General features: G+C 43.1%; 1 protein-coding gene across 8 annotated transcripts in view; it reads left to right on the top strand.

The window, feature by feature from the left end:
- RELN (reelin) overlaps positions 1–17,712 on the top strand; it is a 554,313-nt gene that overhangs the window by 398,371 nt on the left and 138,230 nt on the right. For all 8 annotated transcript variants that reach the window (XM_053252916.1, XM_053252914.1, XM_053252913.1 and 5 more), the window contains 3 exons: positions 6,088–6,293; positions 7,260–7,431; positions 10,063–10,263. In XM_053252916.1, coding sequence (XP_053108891.1) covers positions 6,088–6,293; positions 7,260–7,431; positions 10,063–10,263 — 579 coding nt within the window. The remainder of the gene's footprint in view (positions 1–6,087; positions 6,294–7,259; positions 7,432–10,062; positions 10,264–17,712) is intronic.

Below are 17,712 nucleotides of genomic sequence, written 5' to 3'. Positions count from 1 at the left end.
TTTCTATTCTTAACATGAAGATTGAGTCATATGTGCTATCCTGGGGAATACAGACTGCTCACACATGGAGTCAAGCTACTGGAAGTTTGTACACTCTGATATGTGACTCATCTCCAGCAAAGGCCAAATGATATTTTCTTCTCCAGGTAGCTTAGGACTACATCTGTTCTTTTTGTTCTACGTAGCTTTAGACTGCATTGCAAATCGAATAGCAAAATCATCGAGTTGACCTCGAATCATTCGAATTGATTTGAGTGATTCGAGCACCATTTTTTCCTGGGAAGAGCTGGTCTACCAATTGGAGTCGGCAGGTAGACCAGCCCACCACCCCAAACTTAGAGCATCAGCCCACCTTGGAGGACTGGTCTACCAGATAGACCAGTCCTCTGAGGCAGGTCAATATGCCATGTCTGGAGCAGAGGACAGATCTACCCGCCAACCCCAATTGGTAGAACAGGCCTCAAAAGGGCACTGTTTTTCCAGGGATTGATGGTCTACCAATTGGGGTTGGTGGGTAGATCAGCTCTCCACTCTGGACTTAGTGCATCAGCCTGCCTCAGAGGACTGTCCTACAGTAGACCAGTCCTCCGAGGTGGAGCAATGTAGGGCTTAATGTAGAGATTTACAGATAGGAATGCATATGAGACTATAGTTAGGTCTGGATTAAAATTATTTTAGTATCTTTGCATGCTGGTTTTTCTATCAGGTCAAATAAGCTAAGATGGGTTCAGTAGTGTCTTTATTAAGTACACTGTAGTAGTTTAAATTCAAATGATAAACTCCTGTCACAGATATCCACATAGATATTGTCAGATGTCTATCAACAGGACTTAAAGGTCTCTGAAGATAATTTCTGAAAGCAGTCATGGGAAATATGTAATCAAAATGACAACCAAATGACTGTTTTGAAGTAACTAGCCTGTTTTTGTATACTGATGCTTATGAAGATGTAATCAAACTGACCGTTTGTTCCTAGAAGTACCTACATATACAGAAGAAACCATATTCTGTGTGTATTTTATTAATTTATTTATTTAAACATGTTTATACCGCCCAAAACTTACGTCTCTGGGTGGTTTACAACAGAATAAAAACAAAGTAAAACATTCATTAAGACAAAAATGAGGGGGGACACACATTACAACAATTTAAAAATTTTAAAATAATATTTTAAAACAAATTAAAACCATTAAAACATTAATTAAAAGCCTGGGTGAAGAAATGCGTTTTTAAGGACTTTTAAAAAGCTGTCAGAGATGGGGAGGCTCTTATTTCACTAGGGAGTGCATTCCAAAGCCTCAGGGCAGCAGCGGAGAAGGCCCGTCCCTGAGTGGCTACCAGACAAGCTGGTGGCAGCTGCAGATAGATCTCTCCAGCAGATCTCAGTGGGTGGTGGGGTTCATGCAGAAGAAGGCATTCCCTTAAATACCCAGGTCCCAAACTGTTTAGGGCTTTATAGGTTATAAGCAGCACTTTGTATTTTGCCCGGAAACATATCGGCAGCCAGTGTAGCTGCTTCAATACAGGAGTTATATGGTCTCTCCGAGATGACCCAGAGACCAGCCTGGCTGCCGCATTCTGGACCAGCTGTTGTTTCCAGACTATGTACAAGGGCAGCCTCACATAGAGCGCATTACAGTAATCCAGTCTGGAGGTTACCAGCAGATGTACCACTGTTTTGAGGTCATTCACCTCAAGAAAAGGACACAGCTGGCGTATCAGCCGAAGCTGATAGAAGGCACTTCTGACCACCTCCTCAACCTAGGACACCAGGGAGAGGCTCGGATCCAGAAGCACCCCTAGACTGCGTATCTGTTCCTTCTGGGGAAGTGTGACCCCATCCAGAACAGGCAGATCAAAATCATCTCTCGAGTTCCGACCCCACACAATGAGTACCTCCGTCTTAGCCGGATTCAGTCTCAGTTTGTTATCCCTCATCCAGCCCATCTCCGACTCCAGGCAGGCATTTAGGGAGGTTATGCACTCTCCCGATGATGCTGACATGGAGAAATAGATTTAGGTGTCATCAGCATACTGGTAGCACCCTGCACCAAATCTCCTGTTGATCTCTCCCAGCGGTTTCATGTAGATATTAAACAACATTGGAGACAATATGGAGCCCTGGGGAACACCATACAAAAGTTCAGATTTTGAAGAACAGCAGTCTCCAAGGGACACTATCTGGAACCTGCCCGAGAGGTAGGAGCGGAACCACTGCAAAGCAGTGCCTCCAACTCCCAACCCCCTCAGATGCTCCAGAAGGATACTATGGTCGATAGTATCGAAAGCCACCGAGAGGTCCAGAAGGACCAACAGAGTCACACTTCCTCTGTCGATTGCCAATTGGAGATCATCCATCAGGCCGACCAAAGCAGTCTCCACCCCATAGCCAGCCCGAAAGCCAGTTTGAAATGGGTCAGGATAATCAGTTTCATCCAAGACTGTCTGGAGCTGGGAGGCCACCACCCTCTCAATTACTTTGCCCAGCCACAGAAGGTGGGAGACAGGCCTGTATTTGTTCAAGTCCGAGGGATCCAGGGTAGGCTTCTTCAGAAGCGGTCTAATAATTGCCTCCTTAAGACAAGGAGGCATCCTACCTTCCCTCAGAGACGCATTTATAATCTCTACCAGGCCTTCTACAACAGCCCCCCGCCAGATAATATAAGCCAAGTCAGACAAGGGTCAAGAGAACAGGTGGTAGGCCGCACCATTCCAATCAGCTTGTCCACATCCTCAGGAATCAAAACTGGAACTGATCCAACCTAATCACACAAGAGGAGTCGCTGGACACCTCCACATCAGACACTGAGGTAATTGTGGAGACGGAGTCTAAGTCGGCCTGAATACGAGATATTTTTTCCACAAAGAATTCATTAAACACATCACAGCGGGTAATCGATGGTTCCAGATCCTGATTAAAGGGAGGAGGGGCACTCACTAGCCCTCTCACAACCCTGAACAACTCCACCGGACGTGAACTTGCGGATGCAATACGGGCAGAAAAGAATCCCTTCTTTGCCGCACATATGGCCTGAGCATAGGTCATCAAATGAGCTCTATGTTGTAATCTGTCGGATTCAAGGCGTGTCTTTCTCCACTTGTACTCCAGTCGTCTACCTCGCCGCTTCAGCCCCCGTAGTTCTTCCGTATACCAAGGGGCCAATTTTGAAGCAGGTCGGAGAGGACGCTTAGGAGCAATCATGTCTATTGTCCCAGTGAGTTTGCTGTTCCAATTCTCCACCAGGGCATCAACAAGATCACCAGCAGATCCAACACTAAATCCCTCCAAGGCTTCTTGAAATCCTATTGGATCCAATAACCTTCTCGGGCGGATCATCCCTATAGGTCCCTCGCCCCTGTGAAGGTGGGAAGTGATTGTGAGTCCGACCATAACCAGATGGTGGTCCGTCCATGACAATGGGGAAATCACAGGATTCCCCACCCATGGAACACCACCCTGATCAGAGTGAAAGACCAAATCAAGCGTGTGACCAGCAATGTGCGTCGGCACCGAGACCACTTGGGATAGGCCCATAGTCGTCATGGCCACTATGAACTCCTGAGCCGCCCCGGACAAATTGGTCCCAAAGTGAACATTGAAGTCCCCCAGCACCACAAGCCTGGGGGACTCCAACACCAAGTCCGAGACCAAGTCCGTCAGCTCGGTTAGGGACCCTGTTGAGCAGCGGGGCGATCGGTACACCAACAGAAGTCCCAGTCTATCCCTGTTCCCCAGACTTAAGTACACACATTCGATATGGTCCGACACTCTAGCAGGGATCCTGGTAAGAGAAAGGTTATTCTTATAGACCATAGCCACTCCACATCCCCGCCCACGGTCCCTCACCTCCCTCACCCACGGTCCCTCTCCCTCAACAGAGTAGCCTGGAGGAAGAAGCTGGGACCACACTGGGCCCCCAGCCTCCCCCAGCCAGGTCTCTGTAATACATACCAGGTCGGCACCTTCATCCAGAATCAAATCATGGATGGTTTCTGATTTGTTCTGGACTGACCTGGCATTACAGAGGAGCAAGGTGAGGTTCCAAGGATAATTGGCACTGCTCCCCCAAGGTCAAAGAGCTGGCAGGACAGCCAGAAGGGGAAACAGCTATTAGATTTCCAAGTCCCCTTCCCCTGTAACGGCCCGCTGACCTGCCAACGTTCCTTCTTCTGTTCCCCAACACGACCGGAAGAACCGCCCCACAGTCAGTGGACACGCCCCCTGTCTCCCCATCTCCAGTTAAGCCCAGACACATTCTAAGATTGTCTCACCAGGACAAATTAAAACAGAAGCTCCACTATTAAATGCCCCCCCCATACAAATACCTAGGCCAAGAGACCTGGCCCTCGCTGTCCCCTGAAGTGGCTCCCCCAAAGGGGAAACCCCTTTGGTATTGCCCCTTCGGTGGTGACCCCGCCGGTGGCAGGCCCGCCGCCACTGGCAGAAGCCTATATAGCCCTGAGCAGGCAGCTTTAGGCAGCTGGAATCCAGGAAACTGCCAAATCATCCTCTTCCCCGGCCCCAATCCTGCAAGGCCTCACCTCAGCACAGCAACCAGTCCTGGGGGGCAGATAAGAGACGGGGGCAGCAGGACAAGCAGGACAAGCAAACAGGCAGGCACCCAGTCTCACACCCTGGGGTCTGCCTGGGAGCAGGTGTTGTCTCTCCTCTTCTCTCTCCTGCAAGCTTCTGTATGCACAAGAGAAAGAACTACTCATTTTGAGAAAGCTTTCATAAAGCTTTTGGAGGGACTTGGAGGGATAATTAATTGTGACTGCTTTTATTTTGATTTTTTGATTAATACTCGTATTGTAAAAATGCACCCTAGTTTTATACCAACGTTTTAAGTATAATACTGATCAACAAAATATTTCCTTATTCATAAACATAAACATTCTAAAATAAGATAGATACTTGATAGAACTCTTAATATATTACTTTAAGAGCAATCTTTCTTACATATTAAATACTGTAATACCAATATAATTAATAAATACTTACTGGCCAATTTCCAGACTAATACTGAACTGAACTGAACTGGCACTACAGGGAAGCGGTAATTTTTGCTGCTCTCCCCTTCCCTTTGAAACCCACTGTGCCACCTAAAAATATGTCCCTGGGGGTCATGCAACCTTCAGGGACATATTTTTGAATGGCACATTGAACTTCAAAAGGAAGGGGAGATTCGTGAAAATCACTCCTTCCCATAGTGCCAGTGCAGCATTAGTCTGGATTCCAGCTATTGTCATGCTAAAATATTTATAATGTCCAAATACATTCTAATTGCAGAAAATCAGTCTGAGCTATAATGTAGATCTTTTTATCTCCAATTTCCAACATATATCAAATGTTTTTCAATCAGTGGTGCAGCAATGTTGGTGGCAGCCTGTGTTCACATTTTATGGTGGGCCCTGCCACCACAGCCGCTGCTGCCAACCACAGCCCCCTCACCTGCCCATCTCCCCCTACCCCTGGATTACCTACCTACGTACCTCTATATCCCGGATTACCTGCTGTGGCTAAACCACTGCAGTCCTCATGCCCATCAGCTTGCTAAGCTCTGGTGCAGTATAGTGACATTGCAACCCAGCACTGGGCCATAACATTATTATACGATGCCACAACTAGAGTTTGTTTTTTTGTTTATTGTTAAATTTATATATCGCCTTTCATTAAAACAAAGCAAGTTGCTGGGTGCAGAGACTGTAATGGGTTATCCACAGAGGTTGGCATGTGATTGAGGAGGTGACAGGTGAGGGTCCCTCAATGGTCTCTCTTCTTAGGGGGCATCTGGGACTCAGAAGATATATTTTTATCCATTACCACCTTGACAGATAAATGGAAATATCACAATATTTCCTTGTTGCTCTGGCTGTGATTTCCCTTTTCATATTGAACTAACTAGTAATTCTTTTTCCAATACAAGTTTAACTGTATTTAGTATCTCATACATATAAAATAAAGCAGAATTATTCTTTATTTCATATGTATGATAAAATAAATACAGTATTTATTTTTACTGCAGTGGTGAGCTATCTAGTTATACTTGGTTTTTGTATTTTTCTCTTGTTCGATATATATCACAGGCTGGAAAGAGGCAATTGGTGAGCTGGGATTTGGATACCACATGGGTAGACTTTGTTCAGTTCTACATTCAGATAGGTGGGGAGAGTTCTTCCTGCAACAAACCAGACAGCAGAGAAGAAGGTGTGCTACTACAGTACAGTAACAATGGAGGTATCAGCTGGCATCTACTGGCAGAAATGTACTTCTCTGACTTCAGCAAATCCAGGTACCATGTTGAGATTAATTCAGTTCCTTTCAGATAAAAACATATGGAAAGTTTTGGAATGTATACTGTTGTCTATATTTACAGGATAACAATAGCATTATTAACCATGTCCCCATCATCTCATATGAACACTTTGGAGCTACAATAGATAAGCTCAAATAATAGTATGGAGCTCTGCTTTAAACAAACTATTAAGTGGATTATGGGAAGGAGTTGTAACTCAATAGCAGAGCATCTGCTTTCAATGCAGAAAGTCCCTGGTTTAATCTCTAGAATATCCAAGTGGGGCTGAGAAAGACTCCTGCCCAAAACTCTGGAGAGCTGCTTCCAGTCGCTGAAGTAGAAACTGAGCTAGATGGACCAAGTGTCTGACTCAATAGAAGGCAACTGCCTGCTTCTTATTCTCCTAAAGTAAGAACACTCCAAGCAATGACTCAACAGTCCTGAGCCCCCCATTAATCCATCTGGTCAAACACTAGCCTTCATCAAAATAATGCCTCCTAAACCCCTGCTAACTTGGCAAAGAGGCACCTTTTAATGTGGTGATTCTCTTTATTTAGCAGGGGGAGAATAACTGGCCCTATCCATGCCCAGCACAGTACCTCCAGTGACTGTTGCTGGTGTCTATCTTATGTTTGTTTTTAGATTGTGAGCCCTTTGGGAACAGGGATCCATCTTATTTATTATTATATTATTATATTTATTATAATATTAATATATTATTTCTCTGTTTAAACCACTCTGAGCCATTTTTGGAAGGGCAGTATAGAAATCAAATCAATCAATCAATCAGTAAAGTGACATGAAAGAAATTAGCAGTGAGCAGTAGTCATGTAAGTTAGACAAATGTGTCATCAAAATGTACTGTCAAATAATACAAGCACAGAGAGCATTCCTAGCATCCTTTCTTTACTCCACAATATGTCATATGTCCCTTGTAAACATTTTGAAAATCTTCACTGCTAGATTTGTCTACCTTGAGCTTCCTGCTGCTGCAAAGACTCCCTGTACCAGGTTCCGCTGGTGGCAACCAATATTTTCAGGGGAAGGATATGACCAGTGGGCTATTGATGACATCATCATTCTTTCAGAAAAGCTGAAGCAGATCATCCCTGTGGTTAACCCCACTTTACCTCAGGTAATAAATGAGGACAACAGAGAAGTTCCTTGTTGAAATGAAAGTTCTATTAGCATGGTTGCAGTAGGGATGCCACTGGTAATCCTCCAGATTCAGTTTCTAGTAGATATTGTGGTTCTACTGCTAAAGATAAATATCCTTCTACAGATGAAGATCTCTCCTTATGGCCCATTCTACTCAATTTAATTTCCACTAGGAAAAAATATTTGTGATTGGCTGTGCAAACTCTTGTGAATACAGGGCAGTTGGAGGGGCAGATGTTGTATTTGCAATATTTTGTATAAGTCCAGAGAATTTAGTACAAGTTCAAAGGCTGCAAAGTGGAAAGGTAAAATTGACAAGTTTTCTCACACTTCTGCAGCAAGACCAAGAAAGCTGTTTTAGAGTTGGCATTAATAAAGGAAATAAAAGTAGTGCTGAGCATGTAAATCATGCTGCAGGTAACTATCAAAACTGTGCATGTATTTGTGTATGTAAAATATCAACATTTATGCATATATATGTAAAATACATATGTATTTTACATACAAAGTGTAAGTTTTGGGCAGTATACAAATATTATTATTATTATTATTATTATTATTATTATTATTATTATTATTATTTACATTTTATATCCCGCTCTTCCTCCAAGGATCCCAGAGCGGTGTACTACATACTTAGGTTTCTCCTCACAGCCACCCTGTGAAGTAGGTTAGGCTGAGAGAGAAGTGACTGGCCCAGAGTCACCCAGCTAGTATCATGGCTGGAACACTACACCACACTGGCTTAATATGTTAAATAAACACATTAAATAAATACCAGCATGCATGCTCTGGCTTTGTGATATAATGGCCTGAGCAACTGGATGTGCACGTTTCTGTGCATGTTATGTTCACTGTCAACATATATGATCTGACCCTCTATTATAATACATACTGAGGCTATTTGTATGGGCAGCCCAGCCCAGACAAGGACAGCCCAGCCTGGGTTGGGCTGCTCGTGTGGAGCACCAGGATTGCTTCTGATTTTGGAGGTACCGCCCCCCACTAGCCCAGCTTTTTGACCTGGCCCTTAACTGGGGATAGAGGGCAAAAGTGTGCCCTCAACCCCAGGTCCATGATCGTGTGTGTGCATGCAGACCAAATGCACACAGAGTCAGGCGCTTGGAGCAGTGATTGTCAGGTGGGGGGGGTAATTTCAACCCCGCCTTCCCCCTCCCCACCCCTGTACTGGGCATGTGCACGACCTGGCTCATTAGTAAAGATACTTTGTGGGCTCTCTGTAGATATCTGACAACATTGGCTGAAAAAGTTGCAAGCTCTGCAGAAATTGTCTTGATTTCTCAAATCCCTAGCTGCAAGTATGACTACCATTTTGGGGTAGATGTGGATTGCAAGGGAGGTGTCATGATAGAGTGAACCCTGGGAGAAGGCTATGGTCAGGCTCTCTAGGTATGTGAGGAATCCCTTTTGCTTATTTCGGCTAACAAGCAGAATAAGGTGGAATGGATATTTCGCAAATGGTGGCAGAACCACCAAGATATTTTTTACTGATGATTAAAAGCCTGGAGCCAAGGTTTTACAATGCTAAAGCTGCAGGGTAACTCTGGGAGCAGTAGCTGGGAATAGGATTAGTATGTTGTCTAGAACAGGGATTCTCAACATTGGGTCACCCCAGTCCCAGTGGCCTTTGGTTGGGGATTATGGGAGTATAAATCCAATAACAACTGGGGACCCAACATTGAGAATCTCTGGTCTAGAAGGTGCAAATGTAAATATAAGAGGAATATTTACAACCTGTGTGAATCTGTGCGTACACACACACACATACTTTTGGCCTTTCTTAGTTATTGGGATTCCTTCCCCCACTATACAAATAGACACCCATTTGTTTTCTAGAATCCAGATATCATCTTCAAGATTGCTCTTTTAATGAAGAGGTATCACATTTTGCCAGCACTCAGACAGCAATATTTTGTCCCTGAGTTAATGAATTTTTTTTCAGATGTTATATTCCTTACTTTTGCAAGTGTTGTGTATAATATAGTCACACAATTGATATGAGCTTTTATTTGTTATTGTTTGTGATATGAATGATGGTAAGCAACACACATACACCATTATCAACTGCTGTAAAATTTTATGAATGTTTCAATCATAATGTGTTATTTAAGTCTTTGGAGATGTGTGGACTCCCCTGCCATACAATCCTGCTGTGAAATTGATCATCCTGCACACTTTCAAAATGTGTAAATATCCTTAAAGATGGACTGGTTCAAACACACTTGTTTATCACTTGATGCAAGATCAAGTGACGAATGGCTTGACCTAGTTTTAGCACCATCGATAGATTCTTCAGATCAACTCAAGCGCAATGCTTTCCAATAAAGTCAGTTCACACATTCAGCTGCCATCATCAAGTGAAGAATAGTCAAGTGAAATTAGCTGATGTACATGCACATATGAATGAGCCCAAGGTCTTGGTGATTTCAGCAGAACTTCAACATAGAAGTGCTTAGAATTACAGCATAAATCTGTTTAAATCCAAGGACTCCCGCTAAACTGAACTGATTTGTGAATCAGGTGTAAAAGTCGTCCTACAGCAGTCATAATGAGGCATTGTTTCAATTTCATTTTCTATTTCCAACAGAACTTTTATGAGAAGCCAGCATTTGATTACCCTATGAACCAGCTCAGTGTGTGGCTGATGTTAGCTAATGAAGGGATACCCAAAAATGAATCTTTTTGTTCTGCCACTCCATCAGCGATGATATTTGGGAAATCAGATGGCAATCGTTTTGCAGTGACTCGGGATTTGACACTAAAACCAGGATATGTCCTTCAGTTCAAGGTATACTGTGTTACAATCAATTGCTCTAACCTTATTCACTAAAACACCTGAAACTGTTATTGTGGTTATTCCAAAACATCTAATTAAAGGTACCCCAAAATTAAATTTTGCCCTTTTTTAGAATGTAGTTATGGCCTCTGGCCTTTATAGTAAGCTGCTTGCTTAACCTCTTTAATCACATTGTATCTAAATATGTAATTTCACAAGTTCCCCAAGTCCCATGAGTAAGTCCCAGAATTCCATTCCAAGCAGTATTAGAAGTACGTAATAGGAGCTGCATCCATGGAAGACTCTGCAAAGGAACTCAGTCCAGCATGTTGCCAAGCAAGCAAACATGTGTGTGGTTGGCGGGGTGTGTGTGTGTTGCAATTTTCACTGCTCTCTCCTCTCTCCAAAAGTCCTTTTTAATTTCAAACTATATACCTGAGTACTGTACAGAATTTCACAATTTTGTCCTTCCGACTGCCCATTACAACCCACTTTGGTCAATTCCACAGCTGTGCTAGCAACTGACTCACTTGCCCTTTTTGATCCCATCTCTGCAGACATTCTGGTAGGGCTACACTCAACCACATCCTGGCTTTGGGTCATTAGCTTCCACATAATGTAAAATACATACTCTTATAAAATAAAAGATTACATCAATCTCAATCAAGCAGGAAAAGCTACTCACACATGCACAAGCAATGGTTGTGTTAAGTTAAAGGTTGTGTTTTTCTAGTGAATCTCAGGGCCCATTCACATGCATATTTCATGCTGAGGCAACTATATCTTTTAAGCAGCTTGTGTCACGTTTAGTTATGCTGCCATCAATTGAGATGGTTGTGTAGTTGCCAACAGGCATGCACACAACTCTGCATACATTCAATTTTGTGCTTGGTTATACTGCCACATAGTTGTGCACAAGTGTTAAAACTAGTCTGCCCTTGCTAATTGCCAGTGACATGACCATCCCTGAGGGGGAGGCAGAAGAAGAGAACCCATGCCAGGGAGATCATACAAGAGAAATGAGAAATCTGTGTTTTATATTTTGTAACTTTTTGTTGTTGGTTTAATATTTTCAAATTGCAAGCTACCTTGAATGTCCTGGCAAGAATTCAAATGTAGTAAATAATAAGCTTATGGCAATGTGATTAAAAGTCAGCATGGGTTGACTGAAAATCAAGGCTGCTGTGGTAGTCATATCAAGAGATCCTTGAAAAAGGTGTTTCAAATGAATGCCAGTATGCTGACCACACATTCGCCGAGGCCAGATATTGCCACTGCTGCTGCAAGGATGGCAGGGAGTACCCAGGCCTGCTGGTAAGCACATTCTATTTTACTTTTGAAGGTGCCTCTCACTCACCGCTCCCGCCCCCCTTACAAAAATTTTTAGAACTTCAGAAGCAGAGGGGAATCCTCACTGGATTTCCCTTCACAGCCACTTGAACTGGTGAACCAGTTTGAGTGGGTTCAGTCAGATGGACTAGACTGGCTGGTCCATCTGACTGAACTGGTTCATGGACCATGGGATGGTCTGAATTCAATTTGAATTCAGACCAACCTGCAAAAATTGGTTCTGGGCACACTCCTACAGCACATGTCCTCAGCTATAGCATGCTTTTGGACCTAAGTGACAAATATTGGACAGCACTGGAGAGGGATGAAGATTGCTTCAAAGACTGATGAAGAGGTGATTGAATCCAGTAGAGATTTCTTTCTAAGAAAAGGTGGACCAGTTCAAGATTGAAGAACAATTCAAATGGAAACTAGGAGGAATGGTCAATTTATGTGTAATCATGTTGAAGTAACCATGTTGACTTCCCCTTCCACAAGTTCTCCATCTTTCAAATGTTACTGGAGCAGTAATGGATGGAGTAATGGGGAAATGGCAACCACACCACTCCTGTAATGTAAAAACTGACCCTCAGACCCAAAAGAAAGTTTATTTGCTTCAATAAGCTGCTGTTTTTGAATTCTAATCAAAATTTTATTGAGTTTATAATGAAATCCCAGTGTGAATTCTAGGGGTCGACTGCAATACAATTTTAATGAGCTTGCCACAAATACATCGTCCTTACATAATTGGTGGATACAGGCACTGAATAATTTACAAACAGAATTATTAAAGACATCATATGTTTACAGGCAGCTTTTCAAATATAATTCCCACCATTCTATAAATAGGGAAGTTGGCAAGGAGTATGGGGATTTGTAAAATAATCTCATTCTGTTTTGACATTACAATGATGGCATGCTATATAAACTGAAAACTGCTGTGTGTTCATACATTCATGTTCACTATGTTTTTTCACTAACGCTGTCTTCAAACCACTTTCATGGGGCTTATCTCAGTGTGTAATATGGAAAGACTTGAGTTTGCTTTTCCAAAGTGGAGCATTGCCAAGAAAGTCCAACACAGATGTGTTGGACTTCAGAAGAGGAAACTTCTCAAAAATGAGGGGACTGGTAAAAAGGAAGCTGAAAGGGAAAGTCAGGAGGGTCAAATCACTCCAGAAAGCATGGAACTTATTTAAAACCACAATAATAGAAGCTCAGTTGGAATGTGTACGAAGAAGGAGGAAAGGTACCAGCAAGTTCAGGAGGATGTCGGCATGGCTAATAAGTAGTGTCAGGAAAGCTATAAAAAGGAAGAAGACTTCCTTCAGAAAATGGAAGTCCTGCCCAAATGAAGAGAACAGAAAGGAACATAAACTCTGGCAAAGCAATGCAAAAGGAGAATAACAAAAACTTCTTTACATATATCAGAAGCAGAAAACATTCCAGGGAGGCAGTTGGGCCCTTAGATGATGAGGGCGTGAAAGGGATTATTAAGTAGGATAAGGAGATTACAGAGAAGCTGAATGAGTTCTTTGCATCTGTCTTCACGGTGGAGGATACTGACCATATACCTGCTTAGTCATGGAGGCTGAAGAACTGGGCCAGTTTGAGTTGATGGGAGAAGATGTTCAAAACTGTCTTGAAAAACTAATAATTAACAAATCACCAGGACCAAATGGCACCCACCCAAGAGTTCTGAAGGAACTCAAATGTGAAATTGCTGGTCTCTTAGCAAAAATATGTAACTTATCCCTACGATCAGGATCTGTACCAGAGGACTGGAAAGTAGCTAATGTAACGCTGATTTTCAAAAAGGGATCCAGGAGGGATCCAGGAAACTAGATGCTGGTCCCCTTAACTTCTGTGCTAGGTCAACTGATGGAAAGCATACTTAAGGACAAAACTGAAATTTGTCCTGTTAAAATATGTTTAACAAAGTTAAATATAAAAGAACAGACCTTGCTGAAGGAGAACAAGCATGCTTCTGCAAGGGGAAGTCTTGTCTCACTAACCTTTTGGAGTGTCAACAGGTATGTGGATAAAAGTGATCTGGTTAACAGCATATACTTTGATTTCCAAAAAGCTTTTGACAGAGTTCCCCACCAAAGGCTTTTGAGTAAACGTAACAGTCATGGCATAAGGGGGCAGGTTCAAGTGTGGATTGGTAACTGGTTGAAGGACAGAAAATAAAGGGTAGGAATAAACAGACCATTTTCACAGTGCAGTGAAGTAAGAAGCAGGATCCTCCAGGGGAGTACTGAGACCAGTGCTCTTTAACTTATTCATAAATGATCTAGTAGTTGGGGCTAGTGAGCGAACTGGCCAAATCTGCAGATGACACTACACTATATAGGATAATGAAATCCAAAAGAGATTGTGAGGAGCTGCAAAAAGATATCTCCAAACTGTGTGGGCAATAAAATGGCAAATGTGGTTCAATGTTTGCAAGTGTAAAGTGATGCACATTGGGGCAAAAACCCCGAACTTCACATACTGTATACAGTGATGGGGTCTGAGATGTCAGTGACTAACCAGGAGAGAGAACTTGTGGTCGTGATGGACAGATAATTGAAAGTGTTGACTCCATGTGCGGCAGCTGTGAAAAAGGCAAATTTCATACTAGGGGAAGACTAGGAAGGGGATTGAAAATTTTAAAAATGCTATTATTATAATGCCCTTATATAAATCTATGGTGCGGTCACATTTAGAGTACTATGTACTGTTCTGGTCACAGGATCTTAAAAGGGACATTGTAGAACTGGAAAGCAGGCAGAAGAGGGCAAGCAAGATGATCAGGGGCCTGGAGCACCTTCTTTATGTGGCAAGCCTACAGCATCTGGGGCTCTTTAGTTGGAAAAGAGGCAACTATGGGGAGACATGATAGAGGTGTATAAAATTATGCATGAAGTAGAAAGAGTGGACAGGGAGAACTTTCTCCCTCTCTCACAACACTAGAACCAGAGGTTATCCCATGGAACTGTCATGGCTCAGACCTCTGAGTCAGAAGAGTCAGAGGAGGAACGGGAGGACTCGGTTAGGAGTACAGGCTCAGAGGCACAGCAGCAGGATTTGGCTGGGAGAACAGACTCTGCAGCTGAGCTGGAACAGCTGGCAGACATGAGGGCTGAGGAGACTGATCAGGAGGAAGCTGGAATTTCACCTGTGTTAAGAAGATGTCTCAAGAGAAAGGCTCAGTGGGAGACACACAGGCTCAAGATCTCACAGGAGAGGAAATAGAAGTGCTGAGTCAGGAAAGCCTGATTGGCTGCCGGTTATCTTGAGCCCTATATTAAGCAGACTGTTTTTGGCACAGATTACTGTCAGCAACATTGCCTATCGCAGACAGTGTGTGTACTTAAGAATTATCCAACCTTTCGTGTGTCAGCCTGTCCTTCTTCTGTTCATTCCTTGTTCTGTTATTTCAGTTATCACTCAGTTATCGTAGAGGGCAGTACCTACTTTAGTTCAAGGGACTTTATTTTCTTTATGCTATTTTTCTTTGTGAGTCATTTTTCACTTTAGTTCGTGCAGCCAAGCTGCTACTCTTATCTCCAGACTTTCTAATTAACGCACAGAACAGAAGTAGAGCTGAAGGGGTTGTAAATTCCTGTTGGGTCAGCCGAGCCAACAAATTTACGACAGGAACTGAAGGGTGGGAATTTTAGGACCCACAAAAGGACATACATTTTTTACACAATGTGTAATTTATCTATGGAATTAATTTGCCTCTGCCATGGGAAATTGCAATGACCACTAGCTTGGATGGCTTTAAAAAGGGCTTAGACACATTCACAAGTCTATCAGTGTCTACTAATCTAGTGGCTATAGGCCACCTCCAGCCTCAGAGGAAAGTTGCAGGGGAGCAACAGCAAGAGAGAGGACATACCCTCCCCTCTTGCCTGTGGGCTTCTCAGAGGCACCTGGTGGGCCATTGTGTGAAACAGGATGCTGGACTGAATGGGCCTTGGACCTGATCCAGCAAGGTTGTGCTTATGTAACTGTGTAATCTGGTTAGTGATCTGTTGGCATTCATGATAAATGGGTTACTGCTCTTGCGGAGAGAACTCTCAGATAGACTAATTAGCTCTTCTTTGCTCCCTCTCTACTTTGCACAATCTCAGCATGACCGTTAATTCCAGCAGTTGGGGGCACCATTTCCTTTCGTTTCTTTGTGAGTGCCAGTGTGTCCAGCCCTCCTAGACTGTTGTTTCTCAGTTCTGTAACATAAAAATTAAAACGGTGTTATTTATTCATGTTTTCGAACTTGGACTGTAAGTTAACTACTCTTTTGCTATTTGGTTGTCGGGTTTGTTGTTATTGATGACTTTTCTGTTGGTAAAATGGAAGAAACTGAAAAGAAACCTGAACGTGGGGCGGGGGGGGCAGCTTTCAAGTGTTTCACTGAATGTAGGTCAAAGCTGCCTTCTATAGATGGCCATGACTCTTGCCTGTTGTGCCTTGGGGAACAGCATAACCCCTCAGCTTATAAAGTTTGCACATTGTTTTCCAAACAATGAAAAATCAGGCTCAGAGCCTCCACATAGAGCTATGTGGCTCTATTTGATGAGGCGTTACACCCTCTGACTCCAAGACCGGGATCAGCATCAGCGTTGACATTGATGGGATTGGACTCAATGATGCCTTCTCAGACAGGACTGCATGGGCCTTGGACCTGATCCAGCAGGGCTGTTCTTATGTAACTGTGCATTATAATGCTGGGATACATATGTACTGCAGTTTATATCCAAAGAACATGCCCCTTCCAGGATTAAAACAAAAAACAAAACAAAAACCTCCAATGAGTATGTAAGCCAAAATTACATAAATGAAAATTCTGCCCACTTCACCGTATTCAAATGAGCACGTGTACATTCAAAGTATGCACATGAAGCAAACCTTGACAGTTATCAAAAAAGGGATAGGACAAAATGAGGTAGAAGACTTACAGGAGAGTTCCTCTGGATCAGAGAAAGGAGACTGAATGTGTCTGCCAGTCAGAATCCCATGGCAAGAAAAAACCTAAGGGAAGCCTAGGGACTAGGGCTCAAAGCAACTGTGAGAAGGAAAGCTGTCTACACAATCCAGCCCAACAGCACAGGTAACTGCTAAAGAGCAAGATGCGGAATTCATGCCTGGAATGTATGATGTCTGCCCAAATGAGGATGATGAGTGTGGAGGTCCGAAGCAGAACTCCATGATCCAGCAGCCTGAAACAAGCAGCCCTCCATGATCCAGCAGCCCTGCCCATCAGATAAATATCAGGACCCAATGACCCTTTTAAACTTGAATGTCACCAGGCTTTGTTGCATGTAATTCAGAAGTCATACTTGGCAATTTTGTCATGCTCTCCGGCATTGCAAGAAAAACATGAAAAATATGACAATATAAAAAATTATTCCCCATCTCAGATTTTAATCTGACCTGAAGAGAACCTTAAGGCCTCCCTCCCTCCCTCCCTCCCTCCAATCCACTCCCAGTTCCAACCTCCCCAATTCCTTTCTTGTGGCTCCAGTGGTGGCAGCAGGATAATAGAAAGATATTTCTTCCCCACTCAAGCTATGAGAGAGACAGAAAACATTGTTTGTTTGTTTGTGGTTGTATACTGCCCAGAGCCTTTGGATGGATAGGGTGGTATAGAAATGTAATAAATAAATAAATAAGAGTTTTGACTTGCATGTCTTTACTTCAAAAGGTAATTAAACTTAACATTTATTAATAGCTGTTTATTGAAGTCAGAAAATCATAAGGTTCTTGGAGCAAAACCTTGGGCACAAGCTCAGTTGGACATAGAAGGCCAGCTTCCTTTGGAAGCTAAGAAGCTGTCTAGGAGAATACAATATTAGATAGCTGCAGGGGCCCCTCTAGAACACACACACACACACCTATTTGGCTGATATGTTCCAGCAAATTTAGTAGACCCCTTCCACTACACATCCCCATGCACCCGAGCAGTGGCTGACAAATTATGCAAAGGTACATCTACCTAGTAGTGTTGCATGCATACAAGTTGCACAAATTGTACAATGTTACACAAGAGTAAGCCCATTATTTCCCATTGACTTACTCTTGTAAAACATAATTTGCACAGCTTCCACGTACACGGTGTTACTGGACTGTGTCACCCACACT

The sequence above is a fragment of the Hemicordylus capensis genome, chromosome 5, assembly GCF_027244095.1.
Source record: "Hemicordylus capensis ecotype Gifberg chromosome 5, rHemCap1.1.pri, whole genome shotgun sequence".
In the NCBI taxonomy this organism is placed as follows: domain Eukaryota; kingdom Metazoa; phylum Chordata; class Lepidosauria; order Squamata; family Cordylidae; genus Hemicordylus; species Hemicordylus capensis.
This window is presented reverse-complemented; position numbering and strand designations above follow the sequence as displayed.